Source organism: Aptenodytes forsteri, unplaced genomic scaffold (genome assembly GCF_000699145.1).
Source record: "Aptenodytes forsteri isolate BGI_AS27 unplaced genomic scaffold, ASM69914v1 Scaffold384, whole genome shotgun sequence".
Lineage (NCBI taxonomy): Eukaryota > Metazoa > Chordata > Aves > Sphenisciformes > Spheniscidae > Aptenodytes > Aptenodytes forsteri.
The window spans coordinates 17,488-43,664 of NW_008794952.1; the positions used below are offsets into that span (position 1 = coordinate 17,488).

Here is a 26,177-nt window from a genome sequence, read left to right on the forward strand (position 1 = left end):
GTATAGTTTTATTTCTCTGATTTGGATTCATAGTGATCTAAGGCTTGCCTGTATATCTTAATTTCAAATACTAGTTTTGAAAGATATACTGATACCTAATAGTATACCAAGGAAAGGCCATCTTTACTTTTTGATATCATTAGTGGATGTTTACAGCTTCTGTTCACTGGACCGCAACAGTAAAAACATTGAGTACAAGTGTACATTGCTAAACTTAAGAAAAGTGACCCAGTACTAATGTGAGTTTCTAAATGTAGTGAAAGCTTCTGAAAATCGGCACACTCATGCTATTAATGTGTTCTGTTAATGTCCGTAATAACAATTCATTTAAAACTTGTAATTCGGACAGAGGAGGTGATACCCTTTTGCACTGGCATTTTGGGAGTGGATGAATACTGTTACGCCTGCCGTGTTTTACGTGCTGTATGTTCATTCGGTGGACTTGTTGAGTTCTTAGTCCAGTTCCCATAGCAGTTAGAAGCACTCGCTTGCATTCTGTCAGCTCCTTGAGAGAACTTGTGGTATTCTGTTTATCCTGAGTTTCTTGAAAAGAATTTAGTTTATGATCTTTCTACATAAACTTTATAGACCGAAATACTGGCTAAAGTGTTTCCCTCATGTTTTTTACCAGCCTTATTTTTACAGGAGCAGTACTGCATGTCTTCAGGAAAGTGGAAAAATGTGTAAAATAGAGTTCTGCCACTATTAATGACATAATTCTTGTATGTCAAATATACTTCTAACTTATTTTTAAGATAAGATAATTTTCAAACCAGAAATATTTTAGTTGTATTACTTCAGTAATGCCCATTGATTTCATATGTGTAATTTCATGTTTTTGCTTACAATCAGTTTTGAGCAATAAGACAAGTAATAGAGTTCTTTTCACTAAAAATGTCATTCACCCGTTCTTGCCAAAATTCTTTGATGCTGAAAGAAAAAAAATTCTGTGCAAGCCCTACTCTGTTCAAGTATTTCTGTTTTCCAGCAGTTCACGTATTCTATAAGCTGGATCATAAATATTCCCAAGCCTGAAATAGCAACAGATGAAGGTTGAAGAGGCCAACTATGGAAGCTCAGTAACAGATTAACCAAGGTTAAGTTAATTTTGGTAAGGTAAAAAATTGAATTTTATACATATATAAAAGGCAGTAACGTTTAACAATGTTCACATCAATGCTGATCTTTTACCAACTGTAAGGCAAAACAGTTTGCCAGTTGTAAGGCAGAAGCAAAGGTAGTTGTTTCTCTTTCCTTGGCTGAAGGCCATCATAGCTGACAATAAAGGACAATGAGGAGTAAGAGATGAAAAATATTCAGGCTGTTTAACTTTGTTTAAGAAATAGAGTTTGCATACAGGGAATAGGTTTGATTTCTTGTTGTTTAGCCAGAATAATTATTCCGCTCCTATACTGAATGTAGACAATTTTATATGATATTGAACTATTTTGTAAATAATATGCCATATGACATTCTGTATGCAAATACGAAATTATTTTAATAACATTAAATGAAGTATTTAAAATGCATTCTGTTGACTTAGCCAATGGTTGATCATCTTGCAACTTGCAGCTTTCAACCAGCAATTGGTAACATGCGCCATTTAACTTAACATGCCATTCTGAGTGTCCCTGTATTTTTGTTTGATACTGTTTTATGCTGGAATAATAATGAACTTCTTATAAAATTTACTATATCATGTGTTAGACTTGCTATATTGTAGCCAATGTTATAAGGATGATTAAAAAAATATATTCTTTGAAATAGATACAAGGGAAGCACTACAATTCAGAGATACCTTCTGGCTACTAACAGAATTCAAGGAGACATAGGTTGGAAAACCTTCCCAGATATTTTTGTTGTCTCTTAGATGTGGAAAATCAGTCTTTAGTTTATGATATAGAAGTATTTTGAAAGAGAAAGAAAAGGAATATTCACAATTTCCTGAATATTTTGCTAATTCATGAGATTTTTCCTCTCCCTAGGAGGAATGTATGCAGGAGGAAGAGTAATCTTGTCTTAGAAATCAGAGGTTCAGTTCACAAAACAAAACTGCCCTTTGGAATATCTAGGAAAATGAAAGGCAATACAAAGTATACAAATTGACGCTTTTACATTGGTTTTAAGCATTTAGTGTCAGCCTCTCATTGCCCTTCACCTACGGTATTTAAACACCACCATTATATTTTTATAGACTCGTAAAGCTGATGTGTATACATATGCACATATATACATATATACATATGTATATATACATATGCATATATGTATATATACACAACTATTTATAAACATGCATCTCGTAGCCCATTTGCTGCCACTCTCAGCAAATTGGAATGGGTGCATTAGCCATAGGTAGAATAATACCTTTCTCAGCAACAGCCTTTCCTTTCCCTGTTTTTAAGTGGCAAAATGTGACTTTTGTAGCTGGTTATTTGCAGGTCTGCTGGAAATACGCAAACTGTTGCTCTGTTAGAATTTGCAGCCTTCTTTCCAATTCTCTTGTTTCACAGCTTCTTAAAAAAAAAAACCAAACCTTTCTAAGTTTCTAAGTAATAGTACTGGGATTTGTTGTCTGCATGAATCCATCTTATGGCTTGTTCAGATAAAACTACAGTACTTCTGTTCTCTGTGTAGGCTCATGAGTAGGCTACTCATGCAGTGGTTGCTCCTTGAATTTTTCTAATAATTTCTTCTAATAAGTAACAGTTACATTTTCCATAGGCTAGGAAAATGGAAATTTCTACATTTTGGTTTTTTTTTTTTTTTTAATAAGTTTAGTACTCTTGCAGAAGACACAAGAGTGACTGTACTGGGTCAGACCAAAGGTCTGCGTAGCCCAGTATTGTGTCTCCAGCAAGGGCCAGAAGTGGATGCCTAGGGAGGAATATAGAACCAGGCATGTAGTGATTTTTCCCTTGAGTGCTTTTTGAGCCTCCAAATATGTGCTACTCAAACTTTTTGAATTATGATTGTACTTTAAACATAGAAAATGGTAATTAGCTGAAGCTTTTGTGTAAACCGGATACTTGTGAGAGCAGAATTCCTTTCTCTGCTGACCCAAATAACAGAACATATTCAGTAAGTGCCAAAGATGTTTTCTCAGGAAAACAAGTTATTTATTTATTTATTTAAGGAATTGTTAAGGAATGACTTTTTTTTAATTAATTAAAAAAATAATAATCTGAATTCAGAAGAGCAACTTGAGTAGTTTAAAGAGAAACAGCATTTGATTGATGAATTTCCCAAATCTTCAATATGAAGAGGAAGCTAGGTCAAGACAGGTCATGTCTGGGGTCAGATGAAATAAGCTGCTCTCTCTTTCAGGGAGTTCAGGAAGAGATGTGAGAGCTGTAGGAGACATCACCTAGCTGATACTCTGAAGAAGCAGCAGAATTTTTGTTGACCTCTTCAGTTATACTCAATTTGCACCTGTTGGCAAAACCCAATTGTTTTAAATGCTTCTCTGGGCACGTCTTCTGTTAACATAGCTACGATCTCTACCTACAGTTAGACAAATTTGAGGATAGTCTTTGAAGTTTAAGGAAAGTGATATGCTGGAGGAGGTGTCTGTACTTCTCATCCTTTCCGGAAAGAACGTATTGCGTTAGAAGTATTTCTAAGTGTCATTAGCTCTTTTGACGGATCTGTTTGGGTAATACTTTTGTCTTGTTCTGATTTGTGAACTTCAGAAGGTAGTTGGTTAAGAATTGTACTTTCAGTTTTCTCTTTCTGGAAGTAAAGGCAAGAGGAAGCTATTCATGATTCTCATTCTGGACTCAAATTCACACCTAACCTGTCCTCTGTCTTCTCAATCTGCAAAAATCGCAAGCTTGAAAAGTGCATGGTGTAAATAAAGCTTATAGCTCATATAAAAATGAGAAAAGAGTTCAATCTAGTTTAAGTACATGACAAAATAAGTGTCTGCAGAGGTTTAATAAACCAGTCAGCCACAAACAGAGAAGGTCAATTCTTGGCAATATTAATCAGAGGATCAGTCTTAATTGCAAGATATTACCTAGGCGCAGATAACCTCCAGAACATGACCAGATTTGGCAATTTTACTGAAGTCTTCAGATAACGTAATACATCTTTAAACCATTTAAACATTTCCTTCTTTCTTCTATCTGTGATATAAAACAGCTCCCACCCACTTGACATTATATACTAAATGATTCAGATCTATTGGCTCTCGGTTGTGGAAAAATCTGCCTGGAGGTCAGTTGTGGTTCATACCACAAGCAGCCATCCTTTTTTTCACTCTGCTCAACTTCAGCCTGCATTTTCAAATGGACACAGTATCCTTACTTTCAGCTGGGATTGGTTAAAGGTCTCCATAGAGTCTTACGCAAAGTATAAGCATTTCTCTATGCTCCATGCAGGCAGTAGACTGTCTGTGAAAGTCAGCTGGCCCCTGTTCTGTCCAAGCAAAAAGTAAAAGAGAGGACTGCGATCCAAACAAGGCCAGAACTGAGAAATACCGAGGGAGAACCTAGAGGAGGCCGTTGCTGCCACTCTGATGGTCGCACCGTATGAACACCTTCTGCCTGCCAGAAGAGCGGCAAATTGTTCCAGTCCAGAAATTGCTGTAGTAATGTCAGAGGAGTTCTGCTGGGTCCCCGAAAGTCTTTTCTGAAATTGGAAAAGTGTTTCTCCCTGCCCCCTATTTCCTGTACACAACAGTCAGACTTTAGTAATCACGACTTCTCTATTTCTTTTCTGATTTACGAGCCCAGATGAGGTCTTTTGGATTCATTATGCATGGACCAAAGTGTATCTGGGAATGAATGATGATCCATCTTTTTTTTTTTCTTTTTCTTTTTTCTTCTTTTTTCCTTGTACTAAACAGTTTGGGGCTTTGGGGGGGTTTGATTCTTTAGTTTTTTAAGAGAAGTGCCTTTTTCCTTTTGACAACTGTCTGAAATATGTTCCTTTAAGAACCTCCTACATGGTATGTATTTGCAATTTGTAAACACAATATGTCAAAGAATGATTTGATTTGGTGGTGAGGCAGCCAGCTATTTGCATGTCATGAGGTCTAAGGGAAACAAACTGACCCTCAGCCTTCCTCCATCCAGCCAAATTCTGATGGGACCCTCAAATAGCTCTGGCAAAGTGTTCTGTTTCTTTTGGACTCGATGAATGCTTGTTTCTGTGAAGGCACATAATTATTTCTTCCTTTATTTTGCTGCACAAGTTATCAAGAGAAGCAGCTTAAAACCAAATGTGAGTATTGAGGCTCTTTTCCATTATTCCTTTATTTGATAATGTTTAAATGGGGTAGTATACAAGGTACCTAATTTAACATTTTGAGCAAGTAAACGGGAACTTTTTTCTTCAGACACACAACTGCTAATTAAATTAGATGCAGAATTCTACACATGTATCAAAAATTTTCTATTTTGTGTACCAAAAGAAATGCCACGCTTTTTTTGGATGCAATTGTTTTCATTTTATTAATTGGCTCGCTCATTAATTTACGGGAAGATTGTTTGGGGTTTCCTTTGTAATGAGGTGAGGATTAATTTTATTTACTCCAAAGAACAAGCTAACAGTAAAAGTGCATGCTTTTTCCTGTGACATTTGAATCACCATTTTTATCTCTTAGCAAGCTTCCATAGCTATTTGCTATTGCAAGAAAACTTTCTAGATAGTGTCTTTTCTGATAAGGTAAGTCACTTGTTCCTAGCATAACTAATTTTAACACCTAACACAGATTGTTCTTGGTTTTTTTCAAAGTAAAACCAGTTTCCAAGCTGGTGTTTATAGCAATATTTTTGACTTGTCATCAAAATCAAGTATCGTCTCCAAATTCTCCCTCCATACAACACTTTGTTTTATCTTTTAGCTATCACATTTTTAGGATCATAATTTTGGTTTGGAATTTGAAAGAAAAGAGTAGTATTGAAAGGATATACCACTTTATACTGAAATGGTGCTGGAAATGTGTGCCTATACTGCAGAATTAAAAAAGAAGTATGGGTATCTGTGGAAATAGTCCTTAAATTAAAGTCTATGTATATTAATTGTACTGCTACCTGATTTCATAACGGCAGTCTTTTTGATAATGAGGTTACAATTAAATTTGGACAAAACTATCAAATTTAATTTCCATTTCAATAATATAAATGTTTGAAAATATCTTTCTTTAACTGTCCCTGTTTTCAAAAGATCTGGTTTTATTTCTGGAGCTGGGCACCAAATCTCTTACATTTAGGAAACAAGTTTCAGATGCCTTTTTTTGTTTGTGGTTAATATTTTCACCCACATTTTTCTTCCGTTTGTGTGATAGTTGACATTTCTAGAGTATTCTAGCAGAACAGGCTGTAACGGATTTAATATACTAACGTTATAACAGATTGCTGATGGTCTTGCCATGTAATTTTATTGCAGTGTCACAAAAGTCACTTTGTTTCAAAGTTGTGTAATTGGTAGAGACTGAAGATGACATACCAACCTTCTTGTAAGATTAGAGCAAAATGAAATCAAAAGCTGCTCGAAAGAGATCCTGATCAGTTGTGACGTATGGTATCTCCAGGTTATTCGCAGGCAGTAAGATTTTACGAAGTGTATATTTTTGGTTGACTTGGTAAGGCATATGTTCTGTGGGCTATATACCAATAAGCCCAGCATTCTTCATTTTTTTCCGTATCTGAGTTTTATTTCTCAAAAAAAGTTAAAAACTTTTAGTATTGCCTAACCATGGACAGACGGAAAGAAATGTGAAAATCTTAACCAGCGTGCTTCCAAATGTTAAGCCCAAAATCAGAGAGTGAAATTCTGACCCGGTTCGAATGAGCGGCCCTCCTGTCGATTAAACAAGCTCCAGATGCCGTTCAGGCTTTTAGATCACCTGGGGAATAAAACTGACCTGAGTTTTTCTGCACGCTTCCCTGCCAGTTAAGGGTAAGATGATGTCTTATGACTAATTCTAGGATGCTCATAAAATTAATGATTTCCAGTTCAACTGTTCTATTAAAATCTCTAGAGCCCCAAGCTTGGAAGTTGGCATAGCAAAATGCTGCTGATGCTCCGCTTGCGCTCCTGCAGTGGAATTCATTCTTCTGGGAACAGGGCGTGCAGCTCTAGTGAGAAAGGAGGCTGTGAACTCCTCGTTTCGTACAGTTGTATTTTCCTGTAAAATGTAAGAGGGATGAAATAAGGATGGTTTTGTAGAAATATGCAAAATTACTCCAAAAACACTGAACTGATGTGTTAAAAATAAGTTAATAAAATTCTACAGCAGAGAGACGCTGAGGGACAAGACTGTTACAAAAGCTAACTGATCTCCCTCGGTTGCCTCTATAATGATGGCTAATTTGAGTTTCTGCTGGTAATCACCCTGGAGAGGAATTTATCTCTCTCTTTTAACTATAAAAAGTGCCTTGTTCCTTAGCCTCAGTAGGCTTAGGTTGGCTTTCGTGAATATCCCCATTCTTCTCTGATATTGTACAGTATACATCAGCTATCATCCCTTCTTGTTTCCCTTTCTCAGACTAAGACTTTTCTTTGATTGTACTTCATTCATGCTAGTAGGTACTTTTCTTCTCAGCCATGGTTGTCTTTGAGTTTGAATTTTTCTAGGTCCATATATAAGGACTGGTAAATTCTTGCACATCTCAGCATATAATGGATCTGAACAGGCTGCCCTCGTTTGTTGCTGGCCTCACACTTGGATGCTTTATAACTCAGAAAAATATTCATTTTCCTATAATGTGCGCATAGATAGCAGAACTGATAGAAAGAACGACCTAGTGACAGAACATGGCGTAGTTGTTGACAGAGCACACGCAGGAAACCAGAATCCAGTCCAGAGTGACCTCCAGCAAGTTGTTCCGTGCCTCAGTTCCCCATCTGTAAACCGGGTTTGTTACATTGGGGAGAAAAAAATGAGTTTAAACCCATGTTATCCAAAACTGTCTGGAAACAACCCAAATTGACTGGAAAATCCTTCATAATTAGAAACTCTCTCAACTGCTGTAGCCCTAAGAGGTTTGACACAAAACTGGAAAAATTCCACCCAGAACATTTTGCATAAGAATATTAATGGTAGCCTCAGAGTAATTAAGGACAATTGCAAAGTCCACAACTGGAACATTTATAGCTTCAGCTAATTTTAGAAGTGCTTTCTACCTCTAGCACTGGAGGTTGACCACGCGGCAACCTTCATACAGTGTTTTTAACTACCCCGGGCCAGTGCCATGGATACAGCCTGATGAGCAGACCCATCTAATGGCAAAGGCGTAGCGACTGGCTTCTTTTCTTCCCACTCCTCCAGGTTTGCTTGCTGACCTTAAGCAAGTCAGTTACTTTGTTAACCTTTTCTGTAGACAAGAATCTCACAACTGTGTTTTAGGATTACTTTATTATTGTTGTTACAAAAGCATTCTGAAACCTTTGAAAGGAAGGCTGTAAAATACTTCAGAGTATTAGGTTATAATTCTATTTATCAGAAGCCCAGAACAGTATTAGGCTGTAAATCCATTTATCGGGAGCCCAGTCTTCCTCAAGTGAGCTCTTCGAGTTTCAAATTCAGCCACATCATGATTCATTCATGTATTATAACATGCCAAATTGTGGCATAATTAGAGTTCTGTGAGTCTGGGATTCTATTTGCATGAAAAAAAAGGAAACGATTAGAGGAAAAACTGTTTCAAGCTGATCTTCTAATTGTCAATCTTTGTTTAGTTTGGTGCTTGAAAATTGAAGAGCGTTGAGAAACGTTTCAAATTAAAAGCTCAAAACATTTTGGGTTTTTTTAAATACAGTAGCAGAATTCTTAATTTGCTCAATCACTTGCTTAGACTTTTTACTGAAAACATTTACCAAATTTAACATAAATTAGCAAAAAGGACTTGGACTGTATTTGTTTCTTAATGCAGTTTCTGCTGCTGCTTACCACTCTCCTCCTCCTCAGACTGACCTTATCCCCCACAGCTGGTCAGAGTTATGGACTCTGAGCATCATCTCCTATTGAAAACTGTCAATTCCATCCTAGGTTTGCAAAGATGGTTGCTCTGCTATTGCTGCATGTCAGGCTTCACGTCGTCACTTTAATAGACTTTACTGGTTTCAGTGGACTCATTGTTCCACAATATCCTTGAGTTAAATAGCATGTTCTTAAAATGTTCCGAAATGTTAGAAAGGAATTTCTTCATTCTTACCAAATTTCTTCCAGAATTCTAAGACTTTACTGATTATTTCTATTTGTCTGAGTCAAATGTTGACTGTCTTGGCTGTTCAGATAAACTTTAGCCTTCATTTTCCTTCAATCAGAATAGGGCAATCCTACACTGGAACCAGCTTTTAGATAGCGTGTGTTTATAATCATAGAAAGAAATCCACTCTGAAAGTCATAGTGCCAAAAACAAAAAAAGGACCTTTTTGCATGCCAGGACATTACAAAAATCCCAGCAGGGCAGTTAACGAAAGGGTCAGTAACCTCACATCATAATAAAGAAAGGCAGAATACCATGGTCTACTCATTGCAGGGCCTAATTTTAAATCATAGCCACTTTTAGGAAGATAGACTATGTTAAAATAGAAAGAAACATGTTTAATGTCTGGCACAGAGATTTTAAGGCTTAAGGGAAATGTTAGGATAGCCAGTCACATAATTGTTCAGCAGACCTTACCTCCTAAGTAGGCAGAACAAGTAACATATATAGGCACGAAGAGGCACAAAGATTTCAAGTACATGGCAAAGGTCACTGGCAGGACATGAACAGAACCCAGGGCTGAGCGTCTCTAAGGACTGGTTGATGTTGCTGCTCACAGGACATGAGGATTGAAGTTAAAACACAGTCGATGCCATGATATACTCTATCTTGTTTGACAGAACATTATCTACTCAACTGCTCAAGACTCAAGAGGTCTTCAGTTAACATTTTTTTTCTGGTTAATGGACGATGCACAAAGCCGCATGTTTAAAGAAAAGGAAAACAAAAGCAAACAAAAAAAAACCCACAAAAAACCTGAACCCAACATTTTTTTCTACACTCAGTCCTAGTAACACTCCATTATTTTTCCTCCCTGGTAGAGGACGAACCAGAAGACCTCCACTTCCTGCCTTTTCTCCCATCAGCCCCACTCCTAAAGGGGTTCACTGCCTTCAAAAGTCCTGTTGTCAGCTCTCTTCTAGAACTAAGTTTTTACATTGTGAGTCGTATATCCTTTTGCTGTGTTGGAATGAAATGTGCTGGTTTACTATCAACAGTGAATATAGGACATGTCATAAAAGACTGTGTCTATCTGAATATTTTATCTTTTTTTTTTTCCTCCAGCCCAAAGACCAGCAGCCTGCCCTTGATGCACCTGCATAGTTAAGCTAATAAGGTTTTCCAGCTTTACAGTATGTTTAAAACAAATACAGGGCAGAGAATAAAAGGTAAAAATCACCCTGCTATAATTCCACTTCTTCAGTGAAATGCAGACCCAGCCAAATTGTGCTAGTTTGTTACTGCAACCTTGGTGCAGATGTTGAGGCTTCTTCAGTGAATTGTGCCTAGCGCATCCCAATAGATATGAGGACACCAACCCTAACATGCAGAGTTAAAAACCTAATCCAGAAAATATTAAATCACCTAACCTGGCATCCATGAATTGAGTGAAATTATTCAGCTGCATTAATTTACATACATATGCAAGTGTTCCTGGGGTCCTGTTCTAAAAGAAGACAAAGCAGGAGTTCATGTAACACTTAGGGGTAAACAGAAGGAAGTTAAGTAAGTCTGCTTAAGAACACCCACCGCATTTTTTCATGTTGATTAGTTGTTGTGCGCTTTCCTGGAAACCTTTCTCGCCCTCTGTCTCAGTTATATTGTATAATCAATTCATTACTGTAAAAGCAGTAGAGTACAAAGAGTACCACATCTTTGAGGTTTTCTCCACCAGATTAGACCTTTCGTGGTCTGTCCACCTTGCAGATGCAATATATGCATATGTATTTTAATAGGACTATGTTATTATTGGATCCCTGTATTCCAAAGAGATTGCAATTGCAGAGGATCATTACTGCTAGGTCTTGTAGCAATGCCTACTGTGTTAATTGTCAGTAAAAATCCAGAGTGTGTAGGTAGTTCTTGCTTTGAGATCAGGCTGTTATTGGCTCTACTCAATGTTTCTGCCCATTCCTTCCTGCCTCTTAGGACTGCCCATCCTGAAGCCTGCTTTCCCTTGGGAAGGTCCATGGAGGCACATCATGGAGTTCCTCTCCACGAAAATGAGACTGCCATGGTCACCCTAAACAGCTCACATATAATCTTAAGAGAGGGTATATATGCTACATTTGCAGTTGCCAGCATTTCTTAGACTGTACCCAGCAGTGGCTTCACAAACTATAATTCCTGTGGGCATAATAAGCAGTCCAGGCTTGTCTGCAGAACCATGTCATCTCTCTTTTCAGTGAAAAGTTTGGTAAGAAGGTGGCAGTTAAGACTGATGGAGCTCTGCAAGCAGCAAAACTGGCCATTCATTGGGCCTAAAAATCTAAATACCTGGGAACAATGATAATTGAAGTAGGGATCTTACATACCAATACTCCTTGTAGCCTTTGCTTTTCCTAAGCTGTAATGCCACCTAGCTCATGCCAATCTTTTAACAGGGCTGAGATTAGAAATCTTTAGATTTCGTTCATTTTTATAAGGTGTCATATTTTTATTACGGAAGTGCTGCAGCTCAGTTTATTTTTTTCCTCAGAAAACTAGGTCAGGTTGTCACAGTGCAGTTGGAAGAGAAAAGGAAAAGGCTGTGCCGCTGCAGCAGACACTTTATTACCACTTGGGGGTTTTATGTTTGGGTTTGGGGGAGGAGGTCTTTTTTTTTTTTTTTTTTTTTTTTAAATAGGGTAATGAAAATCCCTTCCAATTTTAGCTTGCTGCTAACATTGCTGCTGCTGCTGCTTATCTTTTTCTTATTGCTCATTTTATTTCTTAAAGCGGTTCTAAAGTAGGTCACAGGCTTTTAAAGAACCCAGCTAGAAAATGTTGTACTGCGTAGTCAGTTGTAGTTATTTTTTAAAAAAAAAAGATTTTAATTCATGTGATGTACCCCTTCTCACAAGACACAGTACTCTTCATCCACCTTTCTGTCCCCGAAATAAAATGTAAAGGTGGGGGAAATCCGGCCTCTGCAGTTGATGCATCTGCAAAAACAAGAAATGGCCTATTTTTTATTAAGATCTTAAAGATTGCAGTCAGCATCAGCGTTGCCTATCGAAGCTCTGTTACCTCTTTGGTGGCAAGGCTGTTTCGTTTCACAGCCTGTGAGCACTTCACTCCCCGCTGTATCACAGGCATCATTTCCTATCGCTATTGTTTTCCACAGGAAAGCTTTCAGTCCCGAAGGCAAGCTTGTTTCATTTTCAGGTAGATGTGTTCCTGCCCGGTGGTGTTAGTATATTGCTAAGGTGCTGCTGTTTCCTTGGTGGACTTCTGCTCAGCTGTGCAAGCATCTTGACTTTAGTGCATTGTGTAGAGGGGAATCGGGAGCCAGATGTGCAGACGCCGTTGCAGCAGAGATCACTCGGAAGTGCTGCTCTAATTTGCACGCGGGGGATGAACTCACTGGTAAAAGCCTAGATCAGGACTTCAGCACGTCTTCATTTGTAACTTTAATTTTCTTTTTATTTAAGCACTTTTTAAAGTATTTTCAATGATTAGGGGATTGTAGGTGAGGGTGGAGGCAGGAAAGGGGACTGGACAAGCCAGGCAGAAAGGGTGGTGGGGAAGACTTTGTATTCATTGCCAGAGATCAGCTGTGACCTCAGTGATCAATTCTCACCCTGACCAGTTCAGCCCCAAATATTTAATGTTTCTTTTTCTCTTCCAAAGTCATTTAATACTTGCTGGGTTGTAGGTTGATAGAAGGAAAATACATTAATATTTCCGTGCAAGTATAATATGTTATTCTCTACATTCCCACTATTTTAATTGAAAAAACTGTAATCCAACATAAATGACCTTTTGCTACCAAATCTCTCAAAATGAGATCACTCTAACTCAGATTCACATCTTTTTTCCTAGAATAAAACAGTTAGCTATAAAATTGCTTCTTCAAATGAAATGTTTAACTTTATATCAAAAATAAAATTTAAGTTTTTACTATAATTTTTTCTGTTGAGAATTTAAGATCCATTTTTAGACCAATATTTTTCAGTCAAATTTCACTTTTTTTGAATCCTACTTTTCTAAAACAAACTGACATTTTCCATGAAGTGGGTATTTTTTATTCACAAATATTTTCGATTAAAATACATCAAAATTTTAAAAATAAAAGTGTTAGAGCATTTTGGATCAAGCTTAGTGCAAAACTCCTTTTTCTTCCAAAAATACCCTGATGCAATAACTTTTTTTTTTAATTTATATTAGTTTTGGAAGCTTATAAATGCTCAAGTTTCAGAGCATGAATTTAATCCTCTAAAAGAGATTAGGAAATTAATGAGCAGGTTGCTGCCTAGCCATCCTTTGTAGGGTTTCTTGCATCTTCCTTAGGATGTTTTTGCTTGCTGAACTGAAAAAAAAGACATGTACAGTTATAGTAGTTTTCCTTCGCACAGTCATTAAGTCATCGCAAAATAATTTTTAGATCTGCTTTCCCCGCTGAGTTCTGGTAAGGAGTATATTTAGTGTAGATGTCAGTGCCCCAGACTCTTCCTCGTTGCTCTGTACAGGGCAGTGGCTGAGCAGCAGAGCGGAGCACTGTCTACGTTTCCTTCTGAGGCAAGTCATCGAAATAGCCAAGAATATTGAAGGCATCCAGACCTTCACATCTCTTCTGTAGCCTGGTCTGTAACAATTAACACCAGCTTAAAATTTAAAATTATCAGTGAGGAAAAGGAGCTTTGGCTTGCACCAGCCTACAACAATAAAAATTAAATCTTCTTTACTATCTTTACTATCTACTATCTGTGGTAAACCAGATACCGCAGACAAGCCACTAACTCCTTTCCGTCAGAAAAGGCCCAGCTTTTGGGCAGTACTCGTATCTAAGTATCAGGGTGGTTGACAAAGGACATGTTGATCATGTTTCACACTCAGTGACAGCACAGAAAATAATATGTGTCTCAATTTCACACATGGCTGGGACTTGAGAATGTTGGAAGTGATTCTTCCCTGTGGTAATGCTGAATCTACTGAAACTTTTTTTTCTTTGAAAGAAATTATCTAGAATCACTAGTTTCCTTTGCTCTTTCCTCTGTAACCAATGTCATGCAATTCCACTGAACGTATTTCAATTGAGAAGGATTTAGAGACTATGTTTACCAAACTTGAAATATCAGGAAATATTGAAATTAATTGTAATGAAGAACCTAATTGCTTATATATTTTTTTAAATCCCACTTTTTTATTATCTTTGAAAATATCTTCCAAAATCTGTGCTCCCAGGATATAGGCAGCAAAGCTCTAAAGCGTGCATTCAGTTTCAAGCATGTAAATATTACAGCTGAAAGCAATAGCATTTCTCACGTGTTTAGACTACGTGCATGTCTGGCTTAGATGGGGACTCACAATAAGTCATCTACAGGAGACCTGTTTTGTTGTTATGAGAATGACCCCACTCCTGCTCAAATGCCCATAAGGGAATACTGAGGTTTTGTGGACTCTTTCACCCTTCCTCTTTTATCATTCAGCAGTGATAAGCCTTTCTGTGCTCCATCACAGAATCACAGAATGGTTGAGGTGTCATGGGACCTGTGGAGATCATCTAGCCCAACCCCCTGCTTAAGCAGGATCACCTAAAGCAGATTGCCCAGACCTATGTCCAGTCAGGTTTTGAATATCTCCAAGGATGGAGACTACACAGCCTCTCTGGGCAACCTGTGCCAGTGTTCAACCACCCTCACAGTGAAAGGTTTTTTTCTTCTGTTTAAACGGAATCCCTTGTATCTCAGTTTGTGCCCATTGCATTTTCTCCTGTCAGTGAGCACTGCTGAGAAGAGCATGGCTTCCTCTTCTTCATAGCCTCCCTTCAGGTATTTGTACACATTAATGAGAACCTCTCTGAGACTTGTCTCCTCCAGACTGAACAGTCCCAGCTCTCTCAGCCTTTCCTCATAGGAGACGTGCTCCAGTCCCTTAGTCACCTTTGTGGCCCTTTACTGGACTCTTTCCAGTAGTTTCATATCTCTCTTATACTGGGGAGCCCAGAACTGGACCCAGCACTCCGGATGTGTCTCACCAGTGCTGAGTAGAGAGGAAGGATCACCTCCCTCAACCTGCTGGCAATGCTCTTCCTAATGTCCTGCAGGATGCTGTTGGCCTTCTTAACCACAAAGGCATGTTCTTGGCTCGTGTTCAACTTGATGTCCACTGGGACCCCCAGGTCCTTCTCTGCAAAGCTGCTTTCCATCTGGTTGCCCCCCAGCATGTGCTGATACCTGCAGTTATTCCTCCCCAGAGGCAGGACTTTGCATCTCCCCTTGTTGAACTTCATGAGACCCCTCTCACCCCACTTCTCCTGGTGAGGTCTCTCTGGATGACAGCACACCCATCTGGTGTATCAGCCACTCCTCCCAGTTTTGTGTCATCTGCCAATTTGCTGTGGGTGCATTCTGTCCCATTGTCCAGGTCATTAATGGAGATGTTGAACAGTATTGGTCCCAGTGTCAACCCCTGGGGTACACCACTAATGTCATTACTTTAAATCGTCGCCTTTAACATTGTACCTAGGATTCACTAATGATTTCTCATCCCCACCTTAGGCTCATGGCTGCTTTGCTTTTGGAACTCAGGCAGCTGAAGCTAATAAATTTAAAACTGTCTAAACGTCTTCTAAGTATATAACTCATCAGCTAATTTGGGTATACTTTTTCACATGGCCCATTTGTATGAGATGCAATTCTCTAACCTGTTTTATGGTTGAATGTATAGAGTATGACTGAGAATACTGCCAGGTTTTTACAGGAAAAAGTACACCAATACATGGTTGAAATATTTCATGGCTTCATTTGATTCTATAAATCTGACAGTAGTCAGAAAGGAATGAGCTCCATAATGAAGACAGGAGAAAATTTTGACTGTACCTACTATGTGAAAACTTGTAAAAAAAATGTGGGTAAGAATGATTTCAGAAAGATAAATTGTCTAAACCATAGCATTAACCCTACTTTTTTCATATACTGCTGCTGGTGAAGGTATTGACAGCACCCAGGAATCTGAGCAGATGAAAAGGTTTTGCATTCCTGGGTAATAGCTTAGGAGAGACTTGAATCAATATCGAGCACTCCACTGACAGTTTGCCTCTACTTAAACATGGAGCTGCATTACTGACCAGCAACACTGCTGATCAGCCGAGCTTGTTGTGTTCAGAATAATAGGGCCAGTTATTCTGGACTGGAATCTCTGGGCACCAGTGTAGTACTTGTATTAAATGATGAATTGCAGTCCTTGACTCTCATGTGTTGATTAGTTAAAAAAAAAACAAAAAAATCCAGCAAATAATCTAGGTTTAATTCAGTAGCCAGTTAGCAACTTTTCTGTCTGCCTTTTCCAAAAAAATAGCTTCCAGCTACTACATTTGGCATGCTTATTTCTGACCTCTAATTTCTCTGTACAGTGGGTTTACTGTGGTGGTAATTCTTGAGCTTTTCTAGCAAGGCACACGATAGAGGACGAATGTCCATTAGGAGAGATGCATACAGAGCCATTAATTTGAATTTTGCCAACTAAATTACTCAGGCTGACCTCAGTAGCAAGTACAAGTTCTATTGGACAAGCTGGATGCTGCTGGTGAAAGTTCTGTGGCTGAATTAAAGGAAATATCTAGCTTGCCGTAGAGGCAATGGGGCTAGGCTATTGCACCCACTCTGTAGCTGGTAAAGAGAGTTTGAGGGACATAGGCTAGTCAGGTCTCTTCTGCAAAGGCATTTCTGTATGTCTGCACCACTGTGAACACTTAGTTGAGGTACTTTCACTGCTCTAATTTGTCCTAATTTGAAGGTTAGGTAAGTAGCAAATTTTGCTGTCCTGGGATAAAGGAAGAATTTAGATGACTACAACAATGTCTGAGTTTACATGGTGTAAACAAAGCAGACAGCAATACCAATTAAGGCGAAACAGAATTCCTGGGATGCTCGATCCCCTAGTTAAGCCAGAGCTCTTGCCCTTTTTGCTCGTGGTCGTGGGGTGTGTAAACATGGTACAATGCAGTGCAGTACAGTTACCAGATCAGCCTCTAAATGAGCTGCTTTGCCTAGAGGGTCCACCAAAACCGTGTCACTTGTGGACCTTGAAGCCATACAGTCGTATTCTTACAGCACAGTCCTGGTTGGCATCTATCCTGGCTGCTTAAAGCAGAACTTCATCAGCGAGAGCTCTGCACCCACTCAGATACTCCCAGGACCTGACTTTGTATTACTGTGCTGTGCCATGGAGATAAAACAGCTTGTTCAAAGTTAACACCTGTGTCTCTACTTTCCTGTAGGTGCTTGTTTTGACTTGATCTGTAATATATGCCCTGAGTTCCTATTGCTTCTCTAACCATTTTTAGAAGAGCAAAAATTCTAGTATCCTTAAACACTCAAGTGTAAATTAAAGGTATCAATCACTGGGAAAATTGCAGTTACTCTAAGGTAGGGAAGAGACAAAGCGAGGGTATTGCCAGTGTTTTGAAAATACAGCATACGTTTAACTGTCTTGTGAGTTCATTTTTCTTGAGGGGTCAGGGCTTTTATTAGGTCTAGTCACAATAACAAAATAACAGATTTCTGGGGGGTAGCAGGCATCCAGAGAAATCAAGAAAATGTGATCTCTGAAATGAGGAAAAATTTCCTTGTAGAACCTTGTTAGAAACTTTTATTTATAAAATAATGATATTGAGTTCAGCAGCTCTCACAAAAAAAAAAAAAATAGGGAAAATGAAATCAGCAAATTCGTGCAAAACTGTGTTCCAAGATAAAAAAAAGTACTTAACTGAAAATAAACAAGTGTCTGGGACAGCTTGCAGGGGTGTCCCCTTCATAATAGATCAATTTATTTTTCTTATCCTTCAGTGTTGTTGCAATGATTTATTTTGCCATCATTTTTCTTTCTTTATGCCTCCCTAATAGAGAGCCTTGTTACGTTCATTATACGTTCTTAAGGAGAAAGATGATGCAGTTCAATGGCAGGCTTATTTAGATCAGGAAATAGTCCATTAGAATTGCCGTAAAGCAAAAGAAAAAGGTACAATATTTTTACATGTATGTATATACCTACGTGCCTATGTATATTAATTCCCACCTAAGTAGGATTAATGTTTCTGGGCTTTTTATATTTATATAACCTAAGGGAAATTAACATACATTTATAGAAAATATCAAGATAAATTATGAAGAGACACCTTAACATTGTGGCTGTGCTTTTTAGTTCCAGTGAGAAAACAAGCATTCCTTTCCTGATGGTTCCACATTTATCAGGTTTCACAACTTCACAACCATTTTCTTATGGCTTTCTTCACTGGAAGTCTTCTAGTGCTCTGCATCTTATAGGAAAACATTTGGCTCTACAGAAAGTCCCCCTCCTAATTTGTCGTAGCTAAATTCTACCTTAATCTGCTGGAACAGTGGGCAGACTAGCCAGCTCCGTTGTTTTATTTTCATCTGCTTTATAATTCATAGCATGAGACTGCTGCATTCTCAAATCTGACCTCAGGGACTCCAGTTGCAATATCCTCGCATCTTTGGCAACATCTCTCTGCTCCCCCTTGGAATATTCTAACACTACAAATGGTATCAGGTATCCATGCCTACTAGATACATAAAAATCAATGGTATTTAGCTTTGTTCCAATTTAGATAACAAAATCCTCTTTTCCCAAGGAATGAAGACATTGCAGTCTTTCCCTGTGCCTAGGACACGAGTTAGCAGCTGGAATGCTGGAGTCAGCGTTTCATTCCATGAGAGTGAATAGCATCAGACCTCCTGAGATTTCTTAACTGACCTTCAAAACACGAAGTCTAGCTTCCAGCAAACTTAAAGCAAAGATATTTCTCTAGAGATTAGGATCAAAGCACAAGAAAAACATTCTACTTAACTACGTGGTGCTCGTACCATTACTTATTTATTGGAGCAAGGGTAAGTGGTGCTAGGGAGATGAGATTCACTTTTTTTGTTGCATTGCCTGATGGTAAAAGTAGTTCACAAAGGTTACCCAGACCTTTGCCAAGAGGTTTGCAAAAATCATCATTCTTTTTCATACCATCGCTGCTTCATTCCCAAATATGGTTTTATATCATCATGGTCAAACCCTGAAGACATTTTCTGAAACAAAGCCTTGGGTGACTTGAGCACTTTAGTAGAGGAGCAGCTCAAGGACACCCCCAGGCTTTGACTCTGATCTTGGGTGTAGTCTTTCAATGTTCTCAGACAACCACTGTCATCTGTAAAACACAAGTAATGGGACTTTGTTCCCATATCCATATAGTTTTTTAGGAGGATAACTACATTACAAATTCAGAAGTTCTGGAGTATTACAATAGCAGGTCTTGCATGTGTGTATAACCCAGGCTTCCTGGAACAAATTGGCTTCCTGGGAAGAAAAAAAAAAAAAAAAAAAAGAAAAAAAAAAAGAAAAAAGAAAACCACTTTTTGAAGAAAATTGTTGGGTATGCAGAGTTTTCAGTAACCAGTAACTGATTGGCTTCCTGGGAAGAAAGAAAAAAAAAAAAAGAAAACCACTTTTTGAAGAAAATTGTTGGGTATGCAGAGTTTTCAGTAACTTAAAAATGTATCGCCATTCATTAGAATGAAAAAACAGAGCTGTATCTGCAGATATTTGAAGCTATTTGTTGGTGAGCTTTGTACAACAAAAAGCACTATAAGTAACACATAAGCTCTTCATGCATTCCCTGTTAGGATTTTCCTGTTGCCGCTTTTAGGCTGGGATGAAACTGTGTTAGGAAGCTGGGGTACTGATTCAGCAGGGAAGAAATCAGAAAGGTAGTCTACTCAGGGTTATCCTCAGAGGCAGTTCATAACTCTAACTCCCACAAAAAAAAAGGAATAAAAATTCCTCTGAAACCCGGTTTCAAGCCTGGTCTATGACCTTGAATATGGAGCCCAATTAACCACAAACATTCCTTGATTGTCTCCCTAGCCACCATTTTATACTGCTTCCCCAACATAGAAAATGAACAAAACTTAACCTTGATTCTGGTGATGACTATGTAGTTATCGTGCACTGAATTACTGCGCTGTGTCTGGTTTTATGTCATGTTGTGTAAATGTACAAGCTGATGGATGTAATTTTCTCATATACATGGTTTCATTCTTTTCACATTCAAATCTCTGATCTTAAGGAAATGGAAGTCCAGATTCAAGCCCTGTTATGCTATTATTCCAAGGATATCACATAAAACACATCTGTAATACTCTTAAGCAAGCATGTTTCCCACTGATCTTACAGATTATTTGAGTTCCTTACTACACCCTGTCTTGGCTAGCACGAAGATTTAGGGCAGTCAGAAATACAGAAAATCAATTCAACTCAAAAGATTTTCAATTTACAAGAACAAGTTTTCCATAGCCTGTGCCAAACGATCAAGTCATTACTTTTGGTCTGGGATAAGCATTATAGCCTCTCTCTTTTCACTGTCTTACTACTATCCCTCCAGGAATAGATTAATAAATGCCTGACCTTATGCATTGGTGCCAGTGGAGACCTGCAGTAACTGTTCTTTCTCACAGTTCAAACAATCATATTTGATTACATCTCACAGCAGAAAAAGATGAAATGCCTTTTTAAAACTGAACCATGGGTATAAGACAGGCAGTGAGTGTATGAAAACCAGTATGAGGAAGTAATTCTAAATGGACTAGATGTAAGGTCTGTGATGGCAAGTACTCCCTCGAATCTTGGTCTTCATATGCTTCTCTTCCTTACTCTCAGGCTTTGCCTCTGGTAAAGATAAACTAATTTGCACTGTTATTCAAAGCACAAAGATTTCAGCTGCCAAAAGTTACTGATATGTAAACATTTTAGGAGACCTTCCCTGGTTGTTCTCAAATCCTGTAAAATTTATGATTGCTGGCACTGACTGCAGCAACACTCAACGAGTTTAATGAAGAGTGCAATCCAATGAGTCCAGCAGATGTTTCTGGGTTTGCTTCACTGGGAACTTTCTGGATTCTTCTTCCTTCATTCCCAGGAATCAAGACCCAATTTTAGCAAAGTGCTGATGATCCAACCAGCAACGAGAAGACTGAAATATGTTTTCATCTCCACATTCCTTAAAACGTTCAGCACTGCAGACCTATAAGCAGCTGAGGTTTGGATGCTTATCCAAGCCTCTTTAGCCTGAAAAACTGAAGGATGGGAAACTCGTACAATTGGCTCTCAATAGGTTTGTGGTATTTTCTGCACTTGTCTGGCACAGAAATATAATCTATCTGACAGTCTTCTGGCACTGCCAACGTGGAACCTGGCAATACAGAAATATGTAAGAAAAGACAATCTTTTCCAATAACAACAAGGGAAACTTACTTTGAGTTATGATTTTGTTTGAGTTATGATTTAGTTTATTTCTCTTTCTATTTTGCTCTTTCACTATCCAGGAGTATTTGTGTCACCTTACATTGCTACCAAATGCTAGCAGCACAGCTGGGATTATGCAAAACCAGCCATATAGCTTGGAGTTCCTTGTCTTCCTTCTGTTCAGTCAGGTAGATGTGGGGGTATTTTGAAAAGGAAGGAATGAGCAGAAAAACAGGAATGGCAAAAGAAAGCCAGGAACACGCTACAAAGTGCTTGCCACTTCTCTTTGGCCTTTTAACTCTGCAGTTGGTTTAATTCTTGAACTATAGCTTCTATCTCCATTCCCTGATGTCTGGATAAACCATGCCTCACAATCCAGTACATAATGCTCATAATGTCAATAGTTGTACGCAGAGAATGTGAAGACGGCTTCATTTTCAGGTACCTGACCTATCAGTGTAAGTACCATTAGATTAAGCTGAAGCAGCCTTCTTGCTGCCCATTATGTAGGTAACACAATACACAGTATATGTTGTTAAAGACTACCATTATATTATGGAACAACCCAGCATTAGAAATGCAAGGCACTGCAAACGGCCAAGAAACGCCTGTCCTAACTTTCACAGGTAAAGCAGCATTATTTATTATTTGGGCAAGCAAACAGTCATCCACTGAATTACATGATTTTGCCATCTTTACAGATCACGTGGAGAACCCCACCAGAATGACCAGCAATCACACAGACTGTCATTACTGCCTGCAGTCTCTTTGTGGAAGGAAGTATGCATTAAGAGAAGAAAACGCTTATTGTGTTACATGTTATGACAGCCTGTTTGCCAACCCCTGTGAAGAGTGCAAGCGACCTATTGAGTGTGATTCCAAGGTAAAGATTTAGCTTTCACTTCTTGTTCTTTGCTAAATTACACACAAATCCCATGTCTTTAATGTCAGATTCTGTATCCGACCCTCTGCATATCCCTGTGCTGGTGAAGAGACCTAAGCATAGCTGTTGTACATCCACACACAGCAGAGAGAAACAGCGCTATTTTCCCAGAATAGGAAAGCTCCGGGGCCAAAGATTAGGAAATCTGCACATACATATACCTCAAACATATGTCGATGCTGTGGTGTATGTGTGGACCACAACTGGACTCCATGCTTTACCTCCAGTCACTCACTTGCTGCAGAGACTGCACAGTGCTTGAGTGATAGTAGGGTGCTGGTGTAATTCAGTAGATCAGGCTGAATGAAACTTTGGCATTTCTGAGACATGTCCATTGAAAAAAGTATTTTGAGTATTCGATAAATTACCTTTACTGTAGGTAAAATCTTGACATGCAGATGTCAAGCTGAAAAGAAACCATGTTTATAATTCGTATATTATTCCCTCTGTCTTTTGGAAATGAAATATATTTTAAGTTTAACTTATTTCCATGCTTACCTTGCTCATCTCATAGATGGCATGTTAGTGGCAGTGTTTCTGGGCTTGGCTTTCTTTTCACCTCTCCCCTTTTTTAGAATATTAATTAATAATATGAGTTCCTCTGTGGTCTTTCGCAGGGTTTCCAGTACACCATACTTCAATTTACAGCCTGTACACTTGACTTTGAATTTTAAGTTCAGATAAAACCTGTCAAAATGCCTTTGTTTTGCCGAGTTCAATATGTAGTGCTCACCTTCTCCCCATGCTCGCTTTGCCTATGTTCTTTTGAAATAGAAGGTCAGAAAGTTATTAAAATAGGCCTCCCAGGAGGCCTCTCCAGCCAAAGCACTTCGTGGTTTTCAAAGCACATTGTCTGAGTACAGCTCGGTACTGTAAAGGAATCATCCAAGGAAATTGCTGACTTGGATGAAGACTCTTCTCAAACTCTCATCAGCATTTTTCAACAGCAAACTTGTACACGTAGCTCCAGTCAGGGTCACCCAGAAAACATGTGCTCTGAGCTCACTAATTCCACTTTTAAAATTGAAAATTAAGTAAGTGGCAGGACTACCGATGTCAAAGATCATTAACAAAAGGTCATGTCTTTGGACTGAGTGGAAGGAAAAACTGGGAGAAAAAAGCAGGAGTAACAAGAAAGGAGTGCAATGGGCCAGATTCAGCTAGAAAAGTAGCCCACAGAGATCTACAGCTGGTTGTTCTACCTCTGCCAAGGTGCTAGAGCTTGGCTCTCTTCCTCTCCTTCTTACCCAGCCTTTGCCTCAGGCTGCTCTGGGGCGATAGCCTATTTTCTAAAAGGTTCAGAGTGCTAACTAACACAAATGAAAGTGGTAAGCACTCAGCACTTAGGGTAGGGATCTGACAAAGGAGAAAAATGAGATTGGATTTGTGTCCTTTTCTGCTTCTTATAAAGGAGACCTGGAAGGGTCTAGTTTATTTTTTAAGGTGGGAGGTTTTTTGGTGGTGCATTTTTCCCTTGTTTTTTTTAACCTTGGAAAAATAAAATCTGCTGTTTGCTTTCTTTGAATTCTTAGTGGAGGTCTCATACGTATACTGTTAGCTTTTTCAACCCCTAAGCCTGCTGAGTCTTAAACAAACATTTTTCTGCCAAGTTTTTAGGAAGAGTTATATTAGGTGTAAACAAAAGCAATGTTTTTTTAATAATCTTCCTAAGAATCATTTTGTCCTCAATGAGATTTTAATTGCTTGTTTTCTTCAATAATATGATCTCTCTTTTGTGTTACGTAGTGTCAGCTGGAAGAAAAGGTAGTAACATTAAAAAATACATGAAGTTCATTTCAAAGTCTGTAGAGAATGCACTTCTTGTCAGGTGGCCTGTGCACATTAAAAATGTTGATTGCTTGTTTCCCCTTGAAGGCCAACTGTAAAATATAAAATGGTTCTTCCAATAAAAACATATCTCTGATGTTACATAAGGAAGAACTATTGCCTGTGCCAAAGCAGTTCCTAATAGCCTCTGCAAGAGATCTACAAAATACCCTGACACAGTGACATTGAGTACTTGCATCACCTCTGAGCACACCTCCTGCCAGAGACATGTGTCATCTCTTCAAGTCCCCATGGCAATGATCTCCATTTTTCACTTTATTTCTGGGAGGAGCTGAGAGATAAAAACACTGTAAAGAAATGTCTTCATTAACATGGACTTACTTTCTCCAAGGATCTGGCCTACAAAGGCCGCCACTGGCATGAGGGATGCTTCAAGTGCGCCAAATGCAGTCACTCGCTGGTGGAGAAACCGTTTGCTGCCAAGGATGAGCTCTTGTTGTGTACTGAATGCTACTCTGATGAGTATTCATCTAAATGTTTCCACTGCCAGAAGACCATTATGCCTGGTAAGACAACAGGGACCCTTCGGTGAAAAATGGAACTGCATTTTTAATTATAACCACATCCTTGAATAATTGAGCTACAAGGTCCTTGACTTTTAGAACAGCTTTCAGGTGACTACTTCTCCTTTGTGTATAGTACCCTCCCAGCAGTCCAGAGAGGGCAGGCAGATACCTCTGGTCTAGCACTGACAGGGCTTATGAATCCTTATAAATAATATCAGAGTTCAAGAGAGGGTAAAATGTGTTCATGTTGCGTCCTTGATTCTGTTGCAGTTCTTAGGAAGCATATCCCGCTGTGAGTGTAGGTAGACAAACAGAGCTATCGTTAGCAGGAGTGCCAGATTAGACATCTGCATTTTTGTCTGTCACATTGACCAGACCTTGAGCTGATGTTCTTTATACCATTTCTTTCACTCAGAAATATTTTTTGTTAAAATTGTCAAAACATGATATTCTGTGTCCAAATAATTTTCCGCATTTTTACTAAAAAGAATACAAGTACATTTGTGTTTACAATAGGTTTTCTTCCTGCCATTAGCAACCTTGAAAATTCTGCACTTTCCACTAAACTGCTTCTCAGCTTTTGAGCATGTCTGTTCAGGACATCCTGTAGGCTTTTCATTGCTACCACACCAGTAAAGCTCATACAACAGAGAGATTGTCTAAAAGCTGCCTCTTCAGAGGCATCTCAGAGAAACCACACCACCGTATGTGGCAAAACGAAGCAGCTTGCTTAGGAAAGTGGGTCCCTAACTTTTGGAACAGTGAACTACTCTCAATGCTTGACCCTTTTTACAGATCATGTGTATAACTCCAAATACCAGCTGCAAACTATCTGCCATGGCCTCATGACTACTAGTTTGGGAACCTTTGGTCAAGGAAATCAGTAAATTTGGCAGTGACATAGGAATTTTATTTTCCAGTAGATTTTAATGCCAAACACTAAGGTCTGGACTGTGCTGAAATATTGTCTTAGTATAAATACTAGGTTACTGATGTTGTGGTTCAACCTGTAGCTTTCACAGAATCATAGAATTATAGAATCATAGAATCATAGAACCGTTTGGGTTGGAAGGGACCTTAAAGATCATCTGGTTCCAATCCCCCTGCCACGGGCAGGGACACTTTCCACTAGTGTGGAACTAGACCAGGTTGCTCAAAGCACCATCCAACCTGGCCTTGAACACTTCCAGGGAGGGGGCAACCACAACTTTGCTGGGCAACCTGGTCCAGTGCCTCACCACCCTGGTCCAGCCTCACCACCTTCATAGTGAAGAATTTCTTCCTTACATCTAATCTAAATCTCTCTTTCAGTTTAAAACCATTACCCCTTGTTGTATCACTACATGCCCTTGGAAAAAGTCCCTCTCCAGCTTTCTTGCAGGCCCCCTTCAGGTACTGGAAGGCTGCTATAAGGTCTCCCCGGAGCCTTCT

The 26,177-nt window shown here is 38.8% G+C and overlaps 1 protein-coding gene across 2 annotated transcripts in view; it reads left to right on the plus strand.

Annotated features, from left to right (window-relative positions):
* Positions 1-5,051: 5,051 nt before the first annotated feature.
* Positions 5,052-26,177, plus strand: part of FHL5 (four and a half LIM domains 5) — a 30,847-nt gene continuing 9,721 nt past the window's right edge. Inside the window, exons 1-3 of one of the 2 annotated variants that reach the window (XM_009275396.2) lie at positions 5,052-5,226; positions 22,151-22,332; positions 24,572-24,746. In XM_009275396.2, coding sequence (XP_009273671.1) covers positions 22,174-22,332; positions 24,572-24,746 — 334 coding nt within the window. In that variant the 5' untranslated portion in view covers positions 5,052-5,226; positions 22,151-22,173. Of the gene's footprint in view, positions 5,227-18,823; positions 19,052-22,150; positions 22,333-24,571; positions 24,747-26,177 lie in introns of those variants that run through there. The other variant, XM_019471054.1, reaches the window with a different exon arrangement.